General features: G+C 50.6%; 3 protein-coding genes across 7 annotated transcripts; 1 reads left to right on the top strand and 2 right to left on the bottom strand.

Moving 5' to 3' along the window:
* Window positions 1–588: 588 nt before the first annotated feature.
* Cbln3 (cerebellin 3 precursor) lies at window positions 589–5,730 on the bottom strand. Of its 2 annotated transcripts, XR_008721223.1 has the most exons (4): window positions 5,303–5,730; window positions 4,866–4,985; window positions 4,075–4,589; window positions 589–1,905 (listed from the first exon to the last, which is right to left on the bottom strand). XR_008721223.1 is itself a non-coding variant. In XM_055616949.1 (3 exons), exons 1-3 carry the CDS (start codon window positions 5,576–5,578, stop codon window positions 4,392–4,394), a joined length of 594 nt encoding a protein of 197 aa, XP_055472924.1. In that variant the 5' UTR covers window positions 5,579–5,730; the 3' UTR covers window positions 3,169–4,391. The 2 variants fall into 2 exon arrangements, 1 of the variants encoding a protein (XP_055472924.1); XM_055616949.1 differs by lacking the exon at window positions 589–1,905 and having other exon boundaries at window positions 3,169–4,589.
* Window positions 5,731–6,281: 551 nt separating this feature from the next.
* Khnyn (KH and NYN domain containing) lies at window positions 6,282–19,339 on the top strand. 3 transcript variants are annotated; one of them, XM_055616521.1, is made up of 8 exons: window positions 6,282–6,466; window positions 7,087–7,304; window positions 7,763–8,880; window positions 8,998–9,128; window positions 9,209–9,305; window positions 14,437–14,544; window positions 14,733–14,834; window positions 15,492–19,339. In XM_055616521.1, exons 2-8 carry the CDS (start codon window positions 7,104–7,106, stop codon window positions 15,739–15,741), a joined length of 2,007 nt encoding a protein of 668 aa, XP_055472496.1. In that variant the 5' UTR covers window positions 6,282–6,466; window positions 7,087–7,103; the 3' UTR covers window positions 15,742–19,339. The 3 variants fall into 3 exon arrangements, 2 of the variants coding, with proteins under 2 accessions (XP_055472496.1, XP_055472505.1); XM_055616530.1 differs by lacking the exon at window positions 6,282–6,466 and adding an exon at window positions 6,757–6,995; XR_008721186.1 differs by lacking the exon at window positions 15,492–19,339 and having other exon boundaries at window positions 14,437–14,604; window positions 14,733–14,802.
* Window positions 17,892–21,466, bottom strand: Sdr39u1 (short chain dehydrogenase/reductase family 39U member 1). Of its 2 annotated transcripts, none has more exons than XM_055616548.1 (6): window positions 21,388–21,466; window positions 20,396–20,502; window positions 20,236–20,318; window positions 19,798–19,919; window positions 18,843–18,986; window positions 17,892–18,593 (listed from the first exon to the last, which is right to left on the bottom strand). In XM_055616548.1, exons 1-6 carry the CDS (start codon window positions 21,407–21,409, stop codon window positions 18,181–18,183), a joined length of 891 nt encoding a protein of 296 aa, XP_055472523.1. In that variant the 5' UTR covers window positions 21,410–21,466; the 3' UTR covers window positions 17,892–18,180. The 2 variants fall into 2 exon arrangements, with proteins under 2 accessions (XP_055472523.1, XP_055472533.1); XM_055616558.1 differs by lacking the exon at window positions 21,388–21,466 and adding an exon at window positions 20,771–20,857.
* Window positions 21,467–21,733: the final 267 nt, after the last annotated feature.

Here is a 21,733-nt window from a genome sequence, read left to right on the forward strand (position 1 = left end):
CCTTTCCTTTCCTTTCCTTTCCTTTCCTTTCCTTTCCTTTCCTTTCCTTTCCTTTCCTTTCTCCTTTCCTTTCCCTTTCCTTTCCTCTTTCCCTTCCTCTCCTCTTTCCTTTTCTCTCATCTCCCCTCCCTTCCTTCCTTCCTTCCTTCCTTCCTTCCTTCCTTCCTTCCTTCCTTCCTTCCTTCCTTCTCTCTCTCTTTCTCTTTTCTTTTTTTTTCTTTTCTTTTTGCTTGCTTTCTGTTTTCCAGACAGGGTTTCTCTGTGTAGCCCTGGCTGTCCTGGACTTTGTAGAGCAGGCTGGCCTTGAACACACAGAGATCCGCCTACCTGTGCTTCCCAGCGTGCTGGGATCACAGGTGTGAGCCACTGCCCTGGACTTTGGTCCCATTTTCTATGTGGAAATTGGCAGCCAAGAAGAGGGCAGAGTGAAAGTTGACAATGGATTCTATTTTAAGAATCCCCAAGTCTGCGGAGCTGTGGTCCCTAGAGTGGATACCCATTGCCACCCGGGCTTTACTTACTGTTTAATCTATGTGCTTCACAAACCCACTTAAGTGAAACTGAATACAAAAACACATAGCCAACAAATAGGATTCTATACATTTTATAAGTCAAATCACTTAAACATTGTTACAAATTCAATTAAATCCTCCTGAATATTTTAATGGAGTCACAAGTCTGATAGGTCTGCTCCTTTAAAAGCTTTGAACATTTTGATAAAGCAAACCCATCACCGCACACATTCTACAAGTTTTGTCTGTGTGCATGTGTAACGGTCCGTGCAGCCCAGGCAGCTCTCAACTCCGGATCTTCCTATTTCAAGTGCCGACTTTACACGTATGCCACCATACTAGACTGGGCTGCGCAGTCTTAAACCTCCACTCCACCGTTGGAAAAGTGAGTTTGTACATTACGAAATGGATGCTCTCTCACTCAGACCAAATTTTGAATTTGGTTTTCAAATTCAAAAATGAAAAAAAAATTAGGATACACAACTGTGCGGCCTAAAGATCAGTTATTTGTTTCTGGGTCATAAGAAAAGAGGGAACATTCTCTCCATGGGAAGGAAGTCTTGGACTAGCAACCAATGAATTCTTGGCTAGGTAGGAAATTATTTTTCTTCTAAGATGATTAAACCTGTGTGTGTGCATGTGTGTGTATGTGTGTGCATGTGTGTGTGTGTGTGTGTGTGTGTGTGTGTGTGTGTGTGAGTGTTGGGGAGCTGGAGGGATGGCTCAGTGGTTAAGAGCGCTGGCTGCTTTTGCACAGGATCCAGCTGACATTCCCGGCACCCGCATGGTGGCTCATAGCTCCAGTCTCAAGGGCTCTGACACCCTTTTCTGGCCTCTGAGGGAACTGTATGCATGTGGTGCACAGACAAAACACCCATCCGAATAAAACAAAAATAGCCTGAAAAATAAGACAAAACAAGACAAAACCTGTGTTGGCGCTGATCTTTATCTTGGTTGTCTCAGACTCACATCTCTCCGCGTGATGGGTGAATTGCGCCAAGATTCAAAGTCTGTGGTATGCAGATCTCCCAGAGCCCCTACCCTAATCACCAAGATGTCTCCATGTGCTGTTACACCGAATGGGGCTTTGCATACACACTGCAGGTGAGGACCTTAAAATAGAAAGTGTTCTGCACATTCTGGGTGGGTCCAGATTCCTGAACTTTTCCCGTGGAGGTCAGAAAGATGTGGCAGGCAGGCATAGGCTGGAGAGAGGCAAAGGGAGGGGCCGGGACTGCAGCTTTTGGCTGGAAAACAAAGGGGTCTGGGGATATCAGTGCCACAGCTCTGAGGAGCAGAATTCTAAATGAGTTTGAAAGTGGTTTCTTCCCTCTTCTTCCACCTTACTTCAACTCTGTGAACCTTGATCAGAGAATAGCCATGCTCTGTAAGACTGTTGACATACAGAAACTGCAATAAACAAACAGCTTATACCGCTTGGTAGTAACAAGCTAATCCAGTCTATTATATTTTGAAAACCTCCCAATGCCAAATTCTTCTTCTTCCTTAATGTAAGACTCCTGACTTTTAGCTGGACATAGTTGCCTAGAATAAGCCCTGTGGGCTGCAGAGATGTCCCAGTGGTTAGAACACTTGCTGTGCAAGCCTGATGACTTGGGCTCAGGTCCTTAGAACCCACATTTAAGCCAGCCATAACCCATGCATCTGTAACCCCTGTGTTCCTAGGGGAAGATAGAATTTAGAAGCTTCCAGACCAGCTAGCTTGGTGTATGCAGGGATAAATTAGAGTTCCTGTCTCAAACACGGTAGGTGCAGACCGACATCCAAGGTTCTCCTCTGACTCCCTCCCTCTCTCTCTCTCTCTCTCTCTCTCTCTCTCTCTCTCTCTCTCACACACACACACACACATACGACCCACGATGCATACACATGGAAAATACTACAAAAAGATAAGATTGTTTCTTAGCCTGTCCTGTCTTGGTGTGGCCAAGTGTGACTCCATTCTGGCAATGAGGTGCAGTCAGAAATGGTGTAGGCAGCTGTCAGGACACCTTTTAAGGAAGGAGCCTTGTCATTTGTTCTCTTGCTCTTTGCAGTACCTCTAGAAAAAGGGGATTGGGCTGTCGGGATTTTAAGTAGCTATTCACCCTGAACATCCCGGCTGCAGATTCTTCAACATAAAGCAGAATTGATTTCTTACCTTGTTTAAACTATTCTTCCTGATCACAAAGTATGGGCTCCTCCACCTCTTTCTCACCAACACCACCTCCCTTCCCCCTCCCCCGCTGGGTTTCAAACCTGGTGCTTCATGAACATTAGCTTCTGCCTCTGAGCTACACCTCCAGCCTCATTTCTCTTTCTCTTTCTTTTCTTTCTGCTCTCTTTCTTTTAAGACAGGTCTTACCATGTAGACCTGGCTTGCCTGAAACTCACAGAGCTCCACATGCCTCTGTTTCCTGAGTGAACATCCTGATTTTTATTTTAAAACCACAACCTTGTTCTGGTATTTATTTAACTTGAGTACTATTTTCCCCGGTTAGCTGGGTGGTAGTGGCGCACGCCTTTAATCCCAGCCAGCACTCTGGGAGGCAGAGGCAGGCAGATCTCTGAGTTCAATGCCAGCCTGGTCTACAAAGCAAGTTCCAGGACAGCCAGGGCTACACAGAGAAACCCTGTCTCAAAAAAAACAAACAAACAAAAAAAAAAAAAAAAAACCCTTGACTGTTATGCTCAGTTTTGAATTTATTTTCTCTTCAACAAGGCATGTGTGCTTCAAACCTGTAATCCCTGTTCCAAACTGCACTCTCCCTAAGGTAAGGAGTATAGTGTTTTACCAACCACAGTTCTCCAGCTGCTCTAGACAGATCTATTCATACTGGACCATCAGGACAATGGGATGAAAGAGAATTTCTGATGCTGGAGGGAGAGTAGTTGGAGGGATGAATCATGGACTCCCAAGGTAGCAGGAAAATTAAGAAGGAGAATAAGATAGTATAACTGTAGAGAAACAGTGATGGTGGGGACAGGCTACACTCAGCCGAGAAGTAGCTGGAGGAAGGAGGTGTCAGTCAAGAGTGGGGCATGACTGAAACTCAGATTTCAGAGGTGGGGCAGTTCTAGGAGGTGGCCAAGTAGGAGGGCATAGGGTCACTGATATGTTCCGTGGCTCATGTGTGACCTTTGACCGTGCCTCCAGCTCTGTATACCTGCTCTAGTTTCCTTGTTTGTCAGAGCAAACACACACACACACACACACACACACACACACACACACACATCAGAGCCTCAGGCTCGTCAGGAGATGAGGGCCAGAGTCCATTGGGACCTGGCACAGATGGATGGCAGGATTTCTGCCCACTGACTGTCCCAGTTTATCTGCAGAATGTTTATCATGTTCAGGGTAGGCATGTGCCCCCATCCTGTCTCTCCAGCTATGGGTGCTCTGTGGCCCTCCCCACACTTCTTCTTGTGGTTGAGCTGCCAGCCCCTGTTCATACGGTGCTGGCTGAGATCTCTCCTGCTGGCACTCCTCACAGGATGGAGCCTGCGGATTCTATGAGGCTGGTCCATCTGGGCCCCTGTGGGAGCCTGTCAAGCTTACCTGTGCCACCTGTCACCAAATAGCACTGAGCAGGAAGCTGGGGTGGAGAGCAGAGGAGTGGAGAATGAAGCAGTGATAGCCTTCCTTGTGCCAAATCCTGCTTTCAGCCCGAGCTGCAGGCAGGAGGCTGGAAGGGCAACTTGAGCAGTAGTGGTGAGGAGATTCCATAGCACTGCTCTCTTCTACTCTTAGCCTTGGGTGTTTCCCACAGGGTCACATGCAAGGAGGGGCCTTTCTCTTGCTCCATACTTGTTTCTGGGGCAGGGGAGGGCAGAAGGGTCAGATGCTAGCTATCTGTCTTTTAAAGGCATGGGTCTTCAGAGTGGGAAGATGAGGAAGCCGGAGAAGCTTGAATACTTCCAGCCACCCAGAAGATTCCCCCGACGAAGGCGCAGGGACACCCGGTCCCCAGGGTCCAGGGGAAGCAGCACAGAGCTTGTGGCTGCCTCTCGGGTCACATCAGGGTCGTTTGCAAAGGCTGAAATGACTGGCCACGTGTTCAGCATCAGACTCACCTGTGGAGGGGAGCGCCGTTAGCACCTCTGCCCCTTCCCTTAGCTCAGGACCCCCATCTTCCCACAAGCTTCCCTTGGAGAACCCGACGCTCAGTGGGCTGGCCTGTGAGAAGTGAGCAGTGGCCAGTGTTGGGCTCTGTACCTGTGCCATACCCTGCTAGCCAGGGCCTTTCCCCACTTGCTCCTGGTCCCAGGATACAGGTCACTAGAAGGGCTACCCAGGGAGGTGCTACGTTCCACTGTGACTCTTCCTTCCCCCTGGAGGTGGGCTGTCACCTGGACAGTTTGGCGATTGTACACCTTTACCACATGGAATCGGAAGCTGTAGACTCCACGGACAGGAGCCACGAAGCAGCCTGAGGTCCGATCAAAGCCACCACCCTCATTCACCAGGACCTGTGGGAAGCAGATCCTGTTGAGTGGGATTCTGGGTGCCTGGGCCTGAGGGACATCACTGGGGTTGACATTTGCGCAATGAGTAAGGAAAGAAGAGGTGGCAAACAGGTGTGGCAGGGATTTGTAGATTCAAAAATTATGAGAAAGGGCTAAGATGGCTGAGTGTTTGAATGAAAGAAGGCTAAGCAGTTGGTGGCAAACGAAGGTGGAGCGAAAGATGCAGGAAATGGTTCTCTTGAACTCTGAGGGATACAAAGGGGGCTTGGAAGGTAGAGTCCGGGTCCTTGCAAGTCTCTGGACGGGGGCAGGGGGGTTACCTGGTCGAAGTAGATGGCCCCACTGGTTCCATTGCCGGTTTCCCCTGCCGGTTCATGGTGGTGGCTTCGGACTGCAGCAAAGGCCACTCGTCCTGGTGGTGCCTCTCCCAGGGCTGCTCCCCCAGGACCCCCTGCAGCAGGTCGACCTGGCTCACAGACCACCAGGCACTCCCCCTCCAGCAGGACAGGCTCCGACCCTTCTTGGGCACACCCAGCTCTGAGGCTCAGAAGCATCAAGGCCAAGGACAGCCTGGGGCCATGCTGCTTTGTTCCCATTATTGCTAGGCCCCCCTGTAACCCACAGACTTTCCTGTCTCTGTCCCCCGTTGCTCTCCCTCCTTTGCTTCAGGCCTCCGCTTGGCCTGATGCTCTGTTCTTTCTGTGGTCTGTCAGTAGCCTGGGCGCTTCCCTCCTTCTATCTGTCTGTGTCCCACAGCTCTGCTTGGCCTTACCCCTGCTGTCACTGCAGTTCCCTCCTTCTTGGCAGAGCGTGGAGTGGAGTGACAGCAGTTGGCCTCTAGGAGGGAGAGGAGGAATGGAGACAGGACACAAGGGCTCTAGCCACAAAAGGGCGAGTGTATATACACACACACACACTCATGTGTGAAATGAAGTTTGTTCAATTCCTTCCTCATCATCTCCTTTTCAGAATTATTCACAGTCTTTCTTTCTGCTGCAAGGTGTGCCCCCATCTTCCCCACAATATACTTGGTGATTCTCTTGTGACTCTGGACCAGTCACTTTTCCTCTTGGAACACCCAAGGACCCCAGGAACGGGAGGAGGAGAACGTGAGAGTAGGCGGGAGGCGTTGGGGTGGGAGGGAGAGTTGGTGACAGAGTAGGCCCCGCAGGGGACGTGGTGGGCGGGTCGTCGGCAGAGGGACAGCAGGCGGAACCCGCTCAGGGCGGGCGCGTGGGAGGTGCACAGCTCTCCCTAGAGCTGCCAGCGCGCCCTGGCGTGGGAGGAGCCGGGCTGACTCCGCCCCAGGCCGGGAAGTGACTCCAAAACCAGAACGCGATGTTGACGAGAGAAGTGTAGGTTGGGTGAGGAACACGAGAAGGCCCTCCCAGATTCGGGCCCCCAGCCCCAGGCTCCTGGATCGCAGGAGAAGCGCGGGGGGCCCCGAACCCCTGGAGGAGCGGGCAGAACTCGCGGCTCTGGCGGTAGGCGCGCCCTCCTGGAGCTGGGGAGCTGGAGGCCGCGGCGGGAGGGTGGTCGGGCTGGGGGTGGCGGTCGCGGCAAGCTGTGGGAGGGTGGGCCATGCCCCGGGCCCCGGGTGGGGCGCTTGGCTGTGGACAGCTCCGAGGAGGGGAGGCGGGGAGGTGGGAGTGGCTAGAGAAGGAATATGGCAGACAAGGGCACTCCCTCCCTCTCAGGACTACACAGTTACAGCCTCCGGCCAGTAATCATTTCTAGAGAGGCCCTCCTCTGCTCGAAAATCCGAGACCTCTCAGCGTTGGGGCTCTTTCCCCACCCACCCACATCTTGTGATCCTCAGAATAAGCTGGAGGCCCCTTCACCCTTCCCCTCTCAGGGCGGTGGTCATCAGTTTCCTCTGGCCGGTCGCCCATCCCCAGATAGCCTTGTTTACGAAGGACTTTGGGAGAGGCCCGTGTACAGATAATTTTCTCTCCTCTCCACCTGCGAGGAGGCCTTGTGCCTCCTGGGGTTGTTTACCAGTGCTGTGACTAGGTGCGACCTGTTGGTTGTTGGGTGTAGGCCGTGTGACTAGGCTTCGGGCTGAAGGGAGACAGAGACTGTGAGCTTGCCTCTGCCCTTCCAGGTTCCCAGGAAGAAGCCATGTCCGTTTGGGGGTTTGTTTCCCCGACGCCTGACCGCTTTGCGGTGTCTGCGAAGGCAGAGGACAAGGTTCGGGAGCAGCAGGCCCGCTTGGAGCGTATCTTCAGCGTGGGAATGAGCATCCTCCCCAAAGACTGCCCAGAGAACCCTCACATCTGGCTGCAGCTGGAGGGCCCCAAGGAGAACGTCAGCAGAGCCAAGGTGAACTCCTCTCCCTTTTAGCGCCGCTGCCTAAAGGAGGAGGGGTTGAGGAGGACCTGTGCCTCTTTGCTATCTTATTGGCTGCCTCTGTCCTGAGCTTTGAGGAACTCAGCAGGTCTTTTTATTTAGAAATTCGGTTTCACTTCTGCTGCGGTGGCCCAGGTTCTGCAGGTATTTAGAAACAAATCACGTTGTGCTCTTGGGATGGTAGAGTAATCCCACTGTACAGTTGGGTCCTGCTAGGGAATCCACCGGGGGTGAATTCTCATTTTTTTCCTTTGGCATCAAGGCCAGTACGGCACCACTGCTTGGCAGCCCTCTGATTTATTCTTCAATTTGTCTACAGCGGGAATAGTAACAGTATCTGCTTGGATAGTGCAAGTGCTTGGAGCTCAGGGGCAACAAGGAACCTGAAGGGGATGGCTTCTAGAAGTTTCCTCTCTGACTTTCCCATCTAGGAATACCTGAAGGGGCTCTGCAGCCCAGAACTGCAGAGTGAAATCCACTACCCACCCAGACTGCACTGCGTCTTTCTGGGAGCCCAAGGCTTCTTCCTTGACTGCCTGGCTTGGAGCACGTCTGCCCACCTGGTGCCCCTGGTTCCCGGCTCCCTGACGATCAGTGGCCTAACTGAGGCGTTTGTGATGGCTCAGAGCCGGGTGGAGGAGTTGGTGCAGCGGCTGAGCTGGGAACTTCAGCTGCAGTCTTGTCTGGGTGCCACCGACAGCGCTGGGGTGCTGAGAGGCTTCTCTGCCCTGCTGCAGACTAGGAAGGATGCCTACACAGAGGCCCTGCTGCAGCTGCCCCTGGCCGTCCAGGAGGAGCTCCTGAGTCTGGCACAGGAGGCCTCCAGAGGGCAGGGTCCACAGGCCTTGCCCTCTCTCGAGGCGGGGGGTCCAGGCCTGTCCAGTGCTCAGTTCCAGGGAGTCAGGGCTACCTTGAATGAAGGTGGGGGACCCCTGGGCACTGGAGTGGTGGGGTGGGGAGAGCCAGGGGCAGCAAAAGGAGAAAGTCACACCGTGGAGAAGGAGGGAAGGAAGCAGGATGGTATCAGGGACATGGATTCTGGGTGGAGGGCGCTGTCTGGGGAAGAGGTCTGGGAGAGGGGAGTGGCTTTTAGGCCCCAGCCAGCAGGTGGAGGAGCAGGGGAGGTGGCACCCCTGAAAGGAAAGGCCTTGGGGAAACAGGAGGTTCCTCAACAGAGAGAGGGGCTCAGTGGGCAGGGTGAGTCCGGTGCCTATGTGCCATGCCAGAGGGCAGCGCCAACCCGGGGAGCCTCTCTCCTCCAGCGGCTCCATAATGGGAACGCCTCACCTCCGAGAGTGCCTAGCCCTCCGCCTGCACCGGAACCCCCGTGGCCCTGTGGAGATCGGGGAGACAGGGGAGACAAGCAGCAGGCTGGGGCTCGAGGTCGAGGGTCTCCATGGAAACGAGGCACTCGTGGGGGCAACTTGGTGACTGGCACACAGCGGTTCCAGGAAGCCCTGCAGGACCCTTTCACCCTGTGTCTTGCCAATGTGCCTGGCCAGCCAGATCTCCGTCATATTGTCATTGATGGCAGCAACGTGGCCATGGTGTAAGTAGCAGGAGGGAGGATGAGACAGGCGTCTTTTGTCTGTTTTGGAGACATCTGCTGAGGGGCTGAGCCTGTGGCCTCCTCTGGGTCCTGAGTGTTGACTTCTTTGCGTTGCAGGCATGGCCTCCAGCACTACTTTTCCAGCCGTGGCATCGCTCTTGCTGTGCAATACTTCTGGGACCGTGGGCACCGTGACATAACCGTCTTTGTGCCTCAGTGGCGCTACAGTAAGGATTCCAAGGTCAGAGGTAAGTTGGGTCTGATGTTGTGTGTCCTGGGTGAGGCTGCGTCGACCTTGAGGGGAACCCGGTTGTCTCTTGTTCTACAGAGAGTCACTTCCTGCAGAAGCTGTACTCCCTGAGTCTGCTTTCCCTGACACCCTCGCGAGTCATGGATGGCAAGAGGATTTCTTCTTACGATGATAGGTATTTGCTCCTTTCCTGGCCCAAAGTTTGATATTCAAGGAGTCTAGTGGGATGTGGAGTAGGAGAGAGATGCTCCTGACCTCTGTCCTCCGCTCTGAGTGATGGAGTTAGCTGTGGTGGGACAGATGATGGGGTAGGTACATCAGCTTTGCGGGCAAGATGAGATGGGCAACCGCTGTTTGCCTGCTCATTATTCACCTTGTATTTGTATACAGTGCTTTATCACCTAGAAAATACTGGTGTAACGGAGAGCTGGAAAAGCTGGTGACATAAACAGCTGACCATTTCCACTCGTAGAGAAATTCTTTGGACATTCCGGGAAAGGGAGAAAAATAAGATGCAGAAACACAATCTTTGAATACTAGGGTGTCTAGAACACGGTGCAGTGAGAGATTGCCAGACTCAGAACGGAAGGGACGGTTAGAATTAGAGCTCCAGGTTTCATTATTGATCTGCTTCTTCCGTGGCCTCAGGCCCCCTTCTTAGTCAATTAACCTCTTTGTCTCAGGATCCTTCTCCATTCATTCACCCTCCTTGTGACTATCAAAGGAAGATAAGGTATGTGCTTGCCTCATTCCTGGTGCTAAGCAAGAAGTCTAGTGACGTTCCCTCCTAACATTGCATGGGCCCAGTTAAGTGTTGCATGAAGCTGGGCGTGCTAGTCAACACCTGTAATCCCAGCACATGAGAGACGGAGGCAGGATAATCCCCATTAATTTGAGGCCAGCATGAGCTACAAAGTATGTTCCAGGCTAGCCTGGACTACAGAGTAAGACCCTGTCTCGATAAACTAAAAAGAAAAAAATAAAGGAAAAAATATTATAATCTTTACATAAAATACAATTTTTACATAAAATATTATTGCTATTTACAGAAGTAGAGACAGCTGTTAAGTGGCTAACTCCCTTGACAAAAGAAAATTAGGATTTAAAGTTACCGTATAGGGTAAGCAGAAAACGTGGGATATATTCCTGCCACACTTACACACTTGGTGTGGAAATATATGCATTCTTAAATTTTAAAATTAAACATTTTTAAAGTTTTAATTAGCGATTTAAATCTTTGTAAAAATTACTTTTTATGTGTAGCGTTTTGTCTGCATGTATGGATTGCATCATGTGCATGCCTGACGCCCACGGAGTCCGGAGAAGGGCGTCAGGTCCTCTGGCGCTGTCACAGGCCATCGTGAGCTGCCTGCTGGGGATGCTGAGAGCCAAGGGCTTTTAACTTTTGAGCTGTCTCTCTGCCCTATTTAAAGTCTCTTAACAACTGTAGGTACTGATTCCTTAGGACATTATTCAGTTTTTAGAAATTCGTTTCCAAATCATAGTGATTTAGTTTTCTTTCCTGTAACTGCGATACAGTACTCTGAAAAGGGCAACTTAAGGGGCTGGAGCAATGGCTCGGGGGTTCAAAGTGCTTGTTGCTCTTCCAGGGGACCAGTTTGTTTCCCAGCACTCACACCAGGCAACTCACATAGCTCCAAGGGAATGAACATCCTCTTCTGGACCTTCTGGGGCCACGAACATATGTGTACAGACACATACAACCAGGGCTGGACCCTTGGGCCACATGGTGAAGGAGTGAACCGACTTCTGCAAGTTGCTCTCTGATCTCCACATATTCAGTGTGTCACATATATGTGCTCAGGCACACACACACAATACTGAAGAGGCAACTTTAGGGGGGGTTTAGCCCACTTCAGGTTACCGTGGCAGGAACTTGACGGCACATCACTAGACAGTCCTTCATTGTGAAATCTTCTCAGGTGATTCCAGACTATATTAAGTGGACAAAACTACCCAGGATACTGATTATGTTTTATTCTTTCGGATACTTCACTTTTACTTCCTAGAAGTAAACAGTATTTTATAAAAGGCACTTCCTTTTGTCTTATTTAGGTTTCTATTGCTGTGATAAGTGCCATGATCCAAGGAAACTTGGGGAGGAAAGGGTTTATTTCATCTTAAACTTTCAGGTAATAGTTCTCTCTGATTGGAAGTCAGGACGGGAACCTGGAGGCAGGAACTGGTGCAGAGACTGCAGAGAAATGCTACTTACTGGCTTGCTCTTCTTGGCTTGCTCAGCTCACTTTCTTATACCACCCAGGGCCACCTGCCTAGAGGTGGCAGTTACCCCAAAGGGCCGGTCCTTCCTTTATCAACCAGCAATGAAAATGTCTCCCACGCTTACCTACAGGCAATCTGATGAATTCATTTTCTCAATTGAGGGTCCCTTTCTAAATAACTGTATATTGTGTCAGGTTGACAGAACAAACAAACAAACAAACAAAATGACCAGAAGACTTCTGATGTTACTGGTTGTTTTCTTTTGGACAGGATTTCAGGAGCCCTGGGCTGGATTGGTACTTCATCTGTAGGCCAGGCTGGCTTTGAGCTTGTGGCGTCACTTCTGCCTCCTAAGTGCTGCTATTCTGTTTTAGGCCTTGATTTTAGTTTATCTAGGACAGTAACTTTTTATCCACATCAGCATTGTAACAGAATTGATACTGGAGATGGAGTCAGTTTTAATGCATAGCTGTGTAGAACCTGGTGGGTACATGATGTAAACCTGTAATTTCTCTTCCTTACGGTAAATCAGCATGGTTAGAGCACAACAGGGACTTCCGAGTGAGTGATGCAGAGCAGGATGTATCCGGAGAGTAGTAAACTGCTTAACTAGAAAGCGCCTTTTGTGCACCTCACAGAGCATAGCATCCCCTTGGCTTGTTTCCCAAATATCTGTCATACCTAACCCTGATTTCCATTCTTCTCTGGACCACAATGCCTTTCAGATACTGGCTACCCACTTCAGACTAGTGCATGACTTGGAGAAAGAACTCTGGGGCAAGAGTTGGTCCCTGGCCTCAGAAGGCCCAAACAAACTGAACAACAATGAAACCCCTATTTCAAGTACTACAAGAACTCAGGAAATGGAGCCCTGTTGTGACTGGGGTTTTACAGGAAGGAAGGGGTTGGGGGTTTTTGTTGATTGAGAAGGATGTGCAATGGGCTGAATCTATTTTAAACCTTTCAAAAGTCCACTGCCCATCACCTTGTGAATCTTACTCTTTGGATGCAGAATTATTAAAATGGGACCTGAGCATGGCGGCTAATATCTTTAATGCCAAAACATAGGAGGTAGAGGCAGGAGCAGAGGCAGGGGCAAGATGACAAGTCTGAAGTTAGCTTTAGTTATTTAGTGAGTTGGAGGCAAGCCTGGGCAACGTGAGCTCCTGTCTCAAAACTAAACAAAATAGAACAAAAGAAGAGAATTACTAAAGTGGGCCTCAGGTGTCTTTAAAAAACTTTAAAACTTTGGGGTTGGAGAGATGGCTCAGTGGTTAAGAGCATTAACTGGTCTTCCAAAGGTCCTGAGTTCAATTCCCAGCACCCATGTGGCAGCTCACAATCTGATGCCCTCTCCTCATCTGCAGGCTTACATGCAGACAAAGCACCTGTGTACATAAAACAATAAATCATAAATAACAACAAGAACACTTTAAAGTTGTATTTATTTATTTAGAGATAAGGTCTCCTGTAGTCCAGGCATCAGGTCCACTGAGTACCTGAGGATGACCTTGACCTAATTCTCCTGCTGCTGCCTTCTGAGTGCTGATATTCTGGTTGTATGTTACCATGCCCAGTTTATATGGTGCTGGAGACTAAACCTAGGGCCTTGTGCATGCCAGGTGAGCATTCTTCCAACCAAGCCATATTGCCAGCTCCCAGAAAGGAAGTTCCTTAGGCGGCTTTCATTGTAAAGGCTTAGGATGCCTGAGATATGGGAAACTAAAGGCAGAGAGCAGAGCATGTGTTATGACTATTGTCTGATCGTCAATCTTGGCTGGAGTTGAGGGTTCATTAGGAAATACTGAGAGAGAAAAGGCTGTAAGGATGACATGGAGGTGGGTTCTAGAGGCCCTTAGCTGCCAGGGCTGGACATGTGGCCTTTATTCAAGGCCTTTCACTGTGGCTGGGTTGGGGTGAAGGGCAGGTGTGGAACAGTTCTGTGCAGGGAAGAGCAGGGGAGATTGGAGGATGGTGGATGGTGAGGTAAGGCAGATGAACTGGTAGAAGGCGAGGCAGCAGTCTTAGTGTTAATGTCTGATTATTAGAGTGATTGTGGCCCTGGAAAGGAAGGCAGCGTGGAAAGGTCTGGAGTGGAAGGCTTTTCAGAGAAAGGCAGGTTTGTGAGTGACTGGTGGGGGCAGATGGGAGTTATAGCTAGCTTACTGTTTGTTAGACACAAAGTGTTCAGTGGAGGTGTGTTGAATGATGCTGTTGGGAGACTTGGGTTCTTCACCGTTTCTTCTCCAACTTTGGTGTCCATGTCTAGTCAGTCACCTATAGATGGGTGATGCTGCGGTGGGAAATCAAATATGGAGGCTATAATCCCAACCACTGGGGAGGCTGAGGCAGGACAATTGAGAGTTCAAACCTGCTGGGGCTACAGAGCGAATTGTTCTGACTCTGATTTTCTTTTTTGATTGTTTGTTTTTGAGACAGAATATCTCTATGTTGCCCTGCCTGTCCTGGAACTATGTAGACCAGGCTGGCCTGGAACTCACAGAGATTTGCCTGTCTCTGCCTCCCAAGTGCTGGGATTGAAGGTGTGGCATCATACCTTGCCTATCTCTTATCTGCCCCACCCTTGGTCTGTATCTATTTATCAATTTATCTATCATTTATATATCTATGTATCTATCACCTATGTATCTTATCATCTATCATGTATCTATGTATCTAGTTGTCTATTATCTATCGTGTGTCTGTCATCTATCATCATCTGTCTGTCTTTTATCATTTATCATCTATCTTTACCTATCATATCTATCTTGTATCTATTTATTCTATTATGTCTGTCTGTCTATCTATCTATCTATCTATCTATCTATCTATCTATCTATCTATCTATCTATCTATCGTCTTAGTAGTAAAGTACTTGCCCAGGATGCATGAGGGTCTGTCTGGGCTTAATTCACAAGCAGCCCTCCTTACCCTTCTTCAGTTAAGAAAATGATTTGGGAGACTGACCTCCATCGGCAGAAGTGGGTCACAAGTGTTGATTGCATACTGTGGGATCAGATCTTCGGAGAATCCCAGAATGGTGTCTTTGTTTTTTGAGACAGGTTCATGGTGAAGCTGGCTGAAGAGACTGATGGGATCATTGTCTCCAATGACCAGTTCCGGGATCTGGCAGAGGAGTCTGACAAGTGGATGGCGATCATCAGAGAGCGGTGAGGGAATAGGGCACCGGCTCAGACCTTTCTCTAAACCAGCTCTTCTCTGGCCACTGGGTGAGAATCCTGGGAAAGGGCTTGAAGATGCCTCAAAGGATGATAGCCAGTAGCTCCTGGTGGTGCTGGTCCCAGACACCTGGGAGGTAGGAGAGGTCATCTCTGTGATTTCCTCTTTCCTCATCTAGCCTGCTGCCCTTCACCTTTGTGGGGAACCTCTTCATGGTCCCAGATGACCCACTGGGGCGAAATGGTCCCACCCTGGATGAGTTCCTGAAGAAGCCGGTCAGGTAATGCCCCTACTTGTGCAGGCAGCCTATAGCTCTCTTCTCTGAAGGATGGAGGCATGGTGGGAGTGTCGCAGTTTGGGCCAGCTTAATTCAGGGGTAGTCTTGAGTTTGCTGGCCTGCCCTTTAAAAATCTCCCTAGGGACCTTGACACAGAGCTTTGTACTAGTCAGAGAAACTTATATTTCTTTTCTCTTCTGCTAAGTTTGATGGAGCTATCTGGGAGATGGGTGCATGTAGTGACGGTGAGTTTTAACTCCACACCCTCTGTTGGCTCATTATGGGAGTGATTATATGAGGGTTACATCTCATTAGGGTTCTGTCTTCCTAGCGGGTTGATACTGCCACTCAGTGGCCTGCCTAGGGAACTGCCTCCCTAAAGCTAGAAGTAGGTCAGTTTGGCTCCCTGAGGCCCACTTTCTCTTCAGAGTACTTACTAGTTATTATTTATAATATATATGTATATATGTAATATATATTTGGTTGTTTTGAGACAGGGTTTCTCTGTGTAGCCTTGGCTGCCCTGGAACTCACTCCGTAGACCAAGCTGGCCTCAATCTCACAGTGATCTGCCTGCTTCTGCCTCCCTGAGTGCTGCCATCAAAGGCATGCGCCACCACTGCCCGGCAGCTTATCAGTTCTTATTCTGCTTTTGTCCAGGAAACAGGGCTCTTCTAAAGCTCACCAGCCCTCCAAAGGTCCCAAAGAACATGCTAATCAGCAGCAGGGGAAGGAAGAGGAGAGGGGCAGTGGTGGCATTCGGAAGACTCGGGAGACAGAGCGCTTGCGGCGCCAGCTGCTGGAGGTGTTTTTGGGTCAGGACCACAAGGTGGACTTCATCCTGCAGCGGGAGCCATATTGCCGGGATATCAATCAACTTTCTGAGGCCCTGTTGAGTCTCAACTTTTGAGCCTTTCTTGTGTGCATAGCTGCTGCCCTGTAGAGTCAGCCTCCCAGCCCAGCCCCTTCTGTTACAGTCCCTCTGCTGCTCAGACTGTGACTCAGACTCACCGTAAGATGGTGCTTTGGCCAGAGGAAGCACCAGAGAAGAGGAGCTGAGTGTGGAAATACTCTTGCCTGGGGTACTTTGAGGACAGGGCCATAAAGTGGACTCAACCTGAGGGAGGACTGCAGCCAGCTCTTAGGAGGCTTTGATCAGACATAACTCAACGTTGCCTTTATGAAGGGTTTCTGTAGGGTGTAGAGGCTGTTCTGGAAGACTGAGGCTTCCAGGTTAAATGGGTTGGAGGCTAGGGTAGGCTGGAGGTGGTGAAAGGCTAAGCTGAGAAAACAGGCATCCTCAGGCTGCTCCTCTGAATGGCTAGGATAGGCTGAGCTGTCCCCTGGCAGGGTCTGGAGGACCCAGTGCTGTGTGGGCTGTTGCAGTAGGACAGCAGAGAACTGGAATGCAGAGGGGGTAGGCTTCCAGGCTCAGGTGTGCCTTGCCTGTGACCTTGACAGAGTTGCTTGGCCTCTACTTATGTCTATACGTCAGGCATAAAATAACCTTTGAGAAAGGAGAACACAGAGGAAGGCTCCTGTGAGGAAGTGCACTTGGATCGTGGCTCAGGTATGTCTGCCTGTGGCTGCATAGGCTCGCTAACCAAAACTTGACTCTCAGAGATGTCCACTGTCCACACGCTTGGTTTTGACACTGGGTTTTTATAGAACATGCCCTGTAATGGCTGCATCCCTTCCCAGCAACCTTCAAAACACCCATTAACAGATAAGTTAGGGCTGATTGTTACATTACCTAGATATTCTCAGGGTTCCTATAAGTGGCAGCTGGTCGGTTGCATTTTAAGTGTTTACAAATCATCAAATGTGTCAGGCCCTGGTCAAATCCTCTTTCTGGTGTCGAGTGTACTTACCAAATCCATGAAGTCATGATTTACAGTGACGATGTAGTGGGATCTGATACCTTCTTTATGGAAGACAGGTTTCAGTCAGCAGTACACACTATGTCTTGTGTGTATGGTGAAGAAACTTACTTTCTGGGAAGGAAGCCGAAGCATCAGAGTTGAAAGATACCTGATAGCTCACAGACCAAACTGTTTACATCCTCATGTCCACACGTCATTGTTCTGTACCTGCTTGAATTCTTCCTGTGCTGGGGAATTTTACTACCCACAAGGTGGCACGTTCCCTACCTAGATGCGTTAATTATAGTTTCTCCTCTAGTGTAGTCTAACGTGCTTTCCTGTTATTTCTACCTTCGCCAGGAATAATTCAGAGCTAGTCAACTTCTTACAGACCAGTCAGATTAAGAGGTATAAAGAGGTAGGTGCCCCTGGTTTCAGTTCTTTTTGGGGACCTGTAGCAAGTCCCTGAATTAAATCCTTTTCTGGCTCTACCTTATTCCAAACAACACAGAGTTGACTGTGTGGTATTCCCCAGGCCCTAGCATCTTTGCTTGTTTCACTGGGCAACCTTCATCTCTACACCAGATTGATTTAGGCTTGGTATTGGAGACAAGTTGATCAGGGAAACTCCTCTAGGTGCCAGGGGTGGGGGGGAAGAGAGAGAGAGAGAATGGTCTGAACTGGACGCTGGTAGAACTGCTTTTTAAGTTTGTGGTTGGTTTCTTGCTCTTTTTACTTGCCATGGTGGCGAGTATAGAGAAGGCCAGAATTATCTCCCCTTTTATGCTGAGGGCCTTGGAAGACTGATGAGACGAGTCCTAGGCCTACAGAGGGACACTGACTTTGTCGTACTGTGGTCTGATGAGCCAGAACCTGTATGTACTTGCTGGATTAATTCACTGCTGCTTGGTAAAATACTGAAGGCTAATCTCCAGGCCTTTTCTCCACGTTTGCTGGTATCCTCTGACAGGTGGTCAGGGGGACAACAGAACTCACTGGAAATAGAGCTTTAGTATCTTTAATCTCTGTCATAACCTCTTGACTCACCAGCACATTTGGGAAGAGGCCAAAAAAGGGAAGGATGAGGGGAGAGGATGCGTATTACAATGTTCAGAAACTGCTTAGGAAGAAGAGGCGTCTAGGACAATAGTTCTTAAGATAATTCTAGGAGAATCTAAGCCAAAGAGACAGCTGGAGCTAGTGGTATGATTTATCTTTATTGCCGTAACTATAGAAGTTTCTCTACACAGCCTCTGGGAGGACGGTGGCAACAGTGTGACACACGGAAGCCACAGGAAGTTGAGGAGGTTAAGGTTAGAATGAGAGTACATCCTTGAGACCGGGGTTTCTCAGACAGGCTTAGAGCAACAGAACAGGGGAAGATTCTAAGACCCAGAAGGCTTCTGATCATAAAATATAGGGATCCCCGACTCAGTTCTCAGTATGCAGGAACAGGCCCAGCCCCTGCTTTGGGGATCCTTCTCCACTTAGGCTACGACATCCTTCAAGGCAGCTTGCAGCTCTGGGAAGGAATACTGGTAGCCAGTGGCCAGTGTCCGCCGCGGGACCACTTTCTGGCCTTCCAACAGCATGATGGCACGTTCTCGTCCAAAGACTGCTTGTACCACAGTGCTGGGGACAGGTATGAAGGCTGGGCGGCCCAGGGCAGCACCCAAGGCTTTGGCAAAATCAGCATTGGTAGTGGTAGATGCTGGAGCTACTCCATTCAGGACTCCTTGGACGTGGTTTGCTTCAAGGGCATGATTCAAAATTCCCACCAGGTCACGGATGTGTATCCAGGGGAAGAACTGGTGACCTGAACCAATGGGGCCTCCTAGGCCCAGGCGGAAGGGCAGGAGCATGTGCCCAACGGCACCACCCCCACGGCCCAGCACAACCCCTGAAGCAGACAAGAGGGATGGTATAGGAGGGTTGCTTAGCCTTGGGAACCTGTACTACGGTCATTTCTCTTTTCCCCTCCTCACTTTCTTCCCGTGTGAACTTGGAGTGGGCAGGGTGGGCTGTGGATCTTCTTGGGACTTTCCCTCTGTGGGTTAGCCAGAGTGACAGTCAACTCTCACTGTAAGCGCAGCCCTCCTGGGCCTGGAAATCTTCCACCTCACCTGGTTCCCAGGCCCTTGGTCCTCACCTGAGCGCACCACGACCTGGCGCGTAGACTTTCCTGGGAGCCTGGCTGCTTCTTCCCATTTGGTTACCAGGTTGGAGAAAAAGTCAAAATCCCCTCCTGGGCTGTCCTCATCGTACTCCTTGGTCAGGCTTGGCTGGTAGTAACCTGTCACGGAAGAGCACGCATTTTCTCTGGCAGTCTCTGTCCTGCTCCTCAGCCCCAGTCTCCTCCACCCTCTGAGAGAATCTCGATTCTTTCCCCTGAGCTCCCCCACACGTCCCAGCCTGGAAGTCTAGCCTCTGGCTGCCGGGCTGAGTGCAGAGGCTGCTGGCTTGCAGTAGTTAGCAGGGACAGAAACCTGGCTGCCAGGCTGCTTGAGCTCCACCATTCCTGACATCTGTGACTTTTTGGCAAGTTACTTCTCTGTATGAAAAAAAAATCTGCATCTTCATTAAGGGAGTAACTGTACCTACCTCGTAAGGTTGTTGCAAAAATTAAATAATATAACGTATAAAATATTTAGTATGGTGGCTTATCTTAATTGTCTGCAATTCCTTGGTCTCAAAGGTGATACAATAGGGGCTCTTCCCGGGCCTGGAGAGATGGCTCAGAAGTTAAGAACACTGGCTGTTCTTCCAGAGTTCAATGCCCAGCAACCACATGGTGGCTCTTAACCATATAGTGAGATCTGGTGCCCTCTTCTGGTGCACTGGCACACATGCAGGCAGAATGCTGTATAAATAATAATACACAAAAGCCCATAGGGGCTCTTCATAAAGAACTGTGGTTCAAAAAGCAAGGGGCTTGCGAGTAGGAAGACTCCTTCAGCACTCGGACTGGCTCCACGCCCCTTTCTCTGAGGGCTACCAACAAGGGCTCCTAGCTTTCAGTACCTCCCCGACAAAGCCCACACAGTGACAACACAGGGCCCAGAGCTGCTTTCTCTAATGTGCGAGGTTGGTGATTGGGGGCGTACCTACACCTGTGACTAGTATCCAAGCCAGGGGTGGGTGTGCGGCTTTGGTGATGGCACTGGCCAGCAAGTGGGTGGTTTCCAGGCGGCTGCTAAGAACCTCTTTTTGGAAGGCTTCATTCCATCTGCAGAGAAGATGAAAGAAATGATCACAAGTACAGACGCGAACCTAAACCATATCCTCACTCATCCTTTCCTCTCCTAGTCTGCTCGTTGTTCTACGTCTTCATGCATAACTCTGGGTGGCTAAAACGGACAGGACCCTTCCCCCCAGCTATCTCAACAGGCACGGACCGGGTCTCCTCGTCCACAACACTGGGCTTTATTTGACCCGGGTGCAGAACAGGCTCCAGGGCTCAAGGGGCACTTGCACAGCGTGTGTCTCCCGTCGACCCTCCCCTCCCCCTGGGCAGGTGCTATCTGCTTCACGGCCCTGCTGACCTTCGCAGAGGGTTAAGGATGTTCTCTCCAGCTAGGTTGATGACAACATCGCAGGGGGGCAACCCCGAACTACTGAGCTCACTCTGTGGGAGGAAGCACAGCGTCTGCTGGGAGTCCTTCCTCGCAAATTGCCCTCCCACCTTCCAGAAGCCAGACGTACCCACGTGACTCGACCTGGCCCAGGCTGTCTGGAGACGAACGTAACTTCGTGGCCCCTGCTTCTCAGCAGCTGGGTTAGGGCTGTCCCAATGAATCCCGTCCCGCCACCTGGTGGGAGAACACAGGCTGTTCACTCGGGGGAGGCAGGCCATCTGCTGGCCGCCCCCTGGGCGCGGTGCCATCTGACCCTAGGCCTCTCCTTCGCGCCACCCGGAGGTGCGGAGGTGACACAGGTCACGGGGTTCAGAGATTCAGCTTCTGGGGATGGGGAGCCAAGGCTGGGTTGCCCGCTTGGGGGACCGCGCCCCGTGGGGCTGTTCTCCCAGCTCCCGGCTGCAGCCGAAGCCCGGCCGCCACTCCCTCAGCCCTCCCTCACCTACAAGCACCCGCATAGCGACGGGGAGCTAGCACGCCTGCGCGAGACTTAAACCTCGGACGCGACTACGCGCTCCACCTCACGCGAATTTCAGGATTAGGTGTACCCCACCCCTCCCCCCCCGACCCGGAAGGAGTTAGCGCAATGGAGAAAGGACGTAAATTTTTCTGGGAAGAGAGGTGGATGACGCTAGAAGAGAGAGGGAGGAGGAAGTGCAGAAAGAATGCCAGCACAGGTCTACACCGCAGAGCGCTGGGCGCTCCTTCAGTTTCCGGGCAGGGGCGCTGCGATTTCCCCTTGATCTTTCCTCACTGTTCTGCTCCTCTTGCCAGCGCTCGAAGGTGCTAACGTTTCTTCTCCCGCTGACGTGGGCACTCTGCTTGCTTCCTCGGCTAGGCTCCCACGAGCGTGCGTTCCACCCTCTGCTTCCCTGTTCACTCCGTTTCCGGGCTCCCAGGTCTGTTTTCCAGTTTTAGATCATTTTGATTGATTGCCCAGCCAGAATCACTGCGCTTGTGCCCTCTCTTCCTTCTTTGTGGAAATACTGCGTTTGGGCTTCAGTGGAAACCATACAAGTGTAGTAGACCCTCAGATCTCACCGTTTCTACCACACTTACCACCTGTTTGAGCCAATGCCATCCTTTGCCTGGATTATCATTTCGAGCTCCGTGTGTGTGTGTGTCCCAGTTCTTGCTCCTTTCTTTTATTGTAAGCAGAGCAATTCTTATTAAAACTTAAACATATGCCATTAAAACTCATGCTGAAGCCTTCCAATAAAGTTTGGGTTTAGAGTAAAAGCTGAAAGACCTTGAAAACCTTCAGAGTCTGTGGTGATCTGGTGCTCACGTCTCTATGCCCTAACTTTCTGTCACTCTCCTGTCTGCCTGTCCTGCCTGCTTATGCATCAGGCCCAGTCTCACTCACCAGTCCCTGCCTGAAATGCCACTCTTCTAAAGAGCCCCA

Source organism: Psammomys obesus, unplaced genomic scaffold (genome assembly GCF_907164565.1).
Source record: "Psammomys obesus unplaced genomic scaffold, mPsaObe1.curated_primary_1811, whole genome shotgun sequence".
NCBI lineage: Eukaryota > Metazoa > Chordata > Mammalia > Rodentia > Muridae > Psammomys > Psammomys obesus.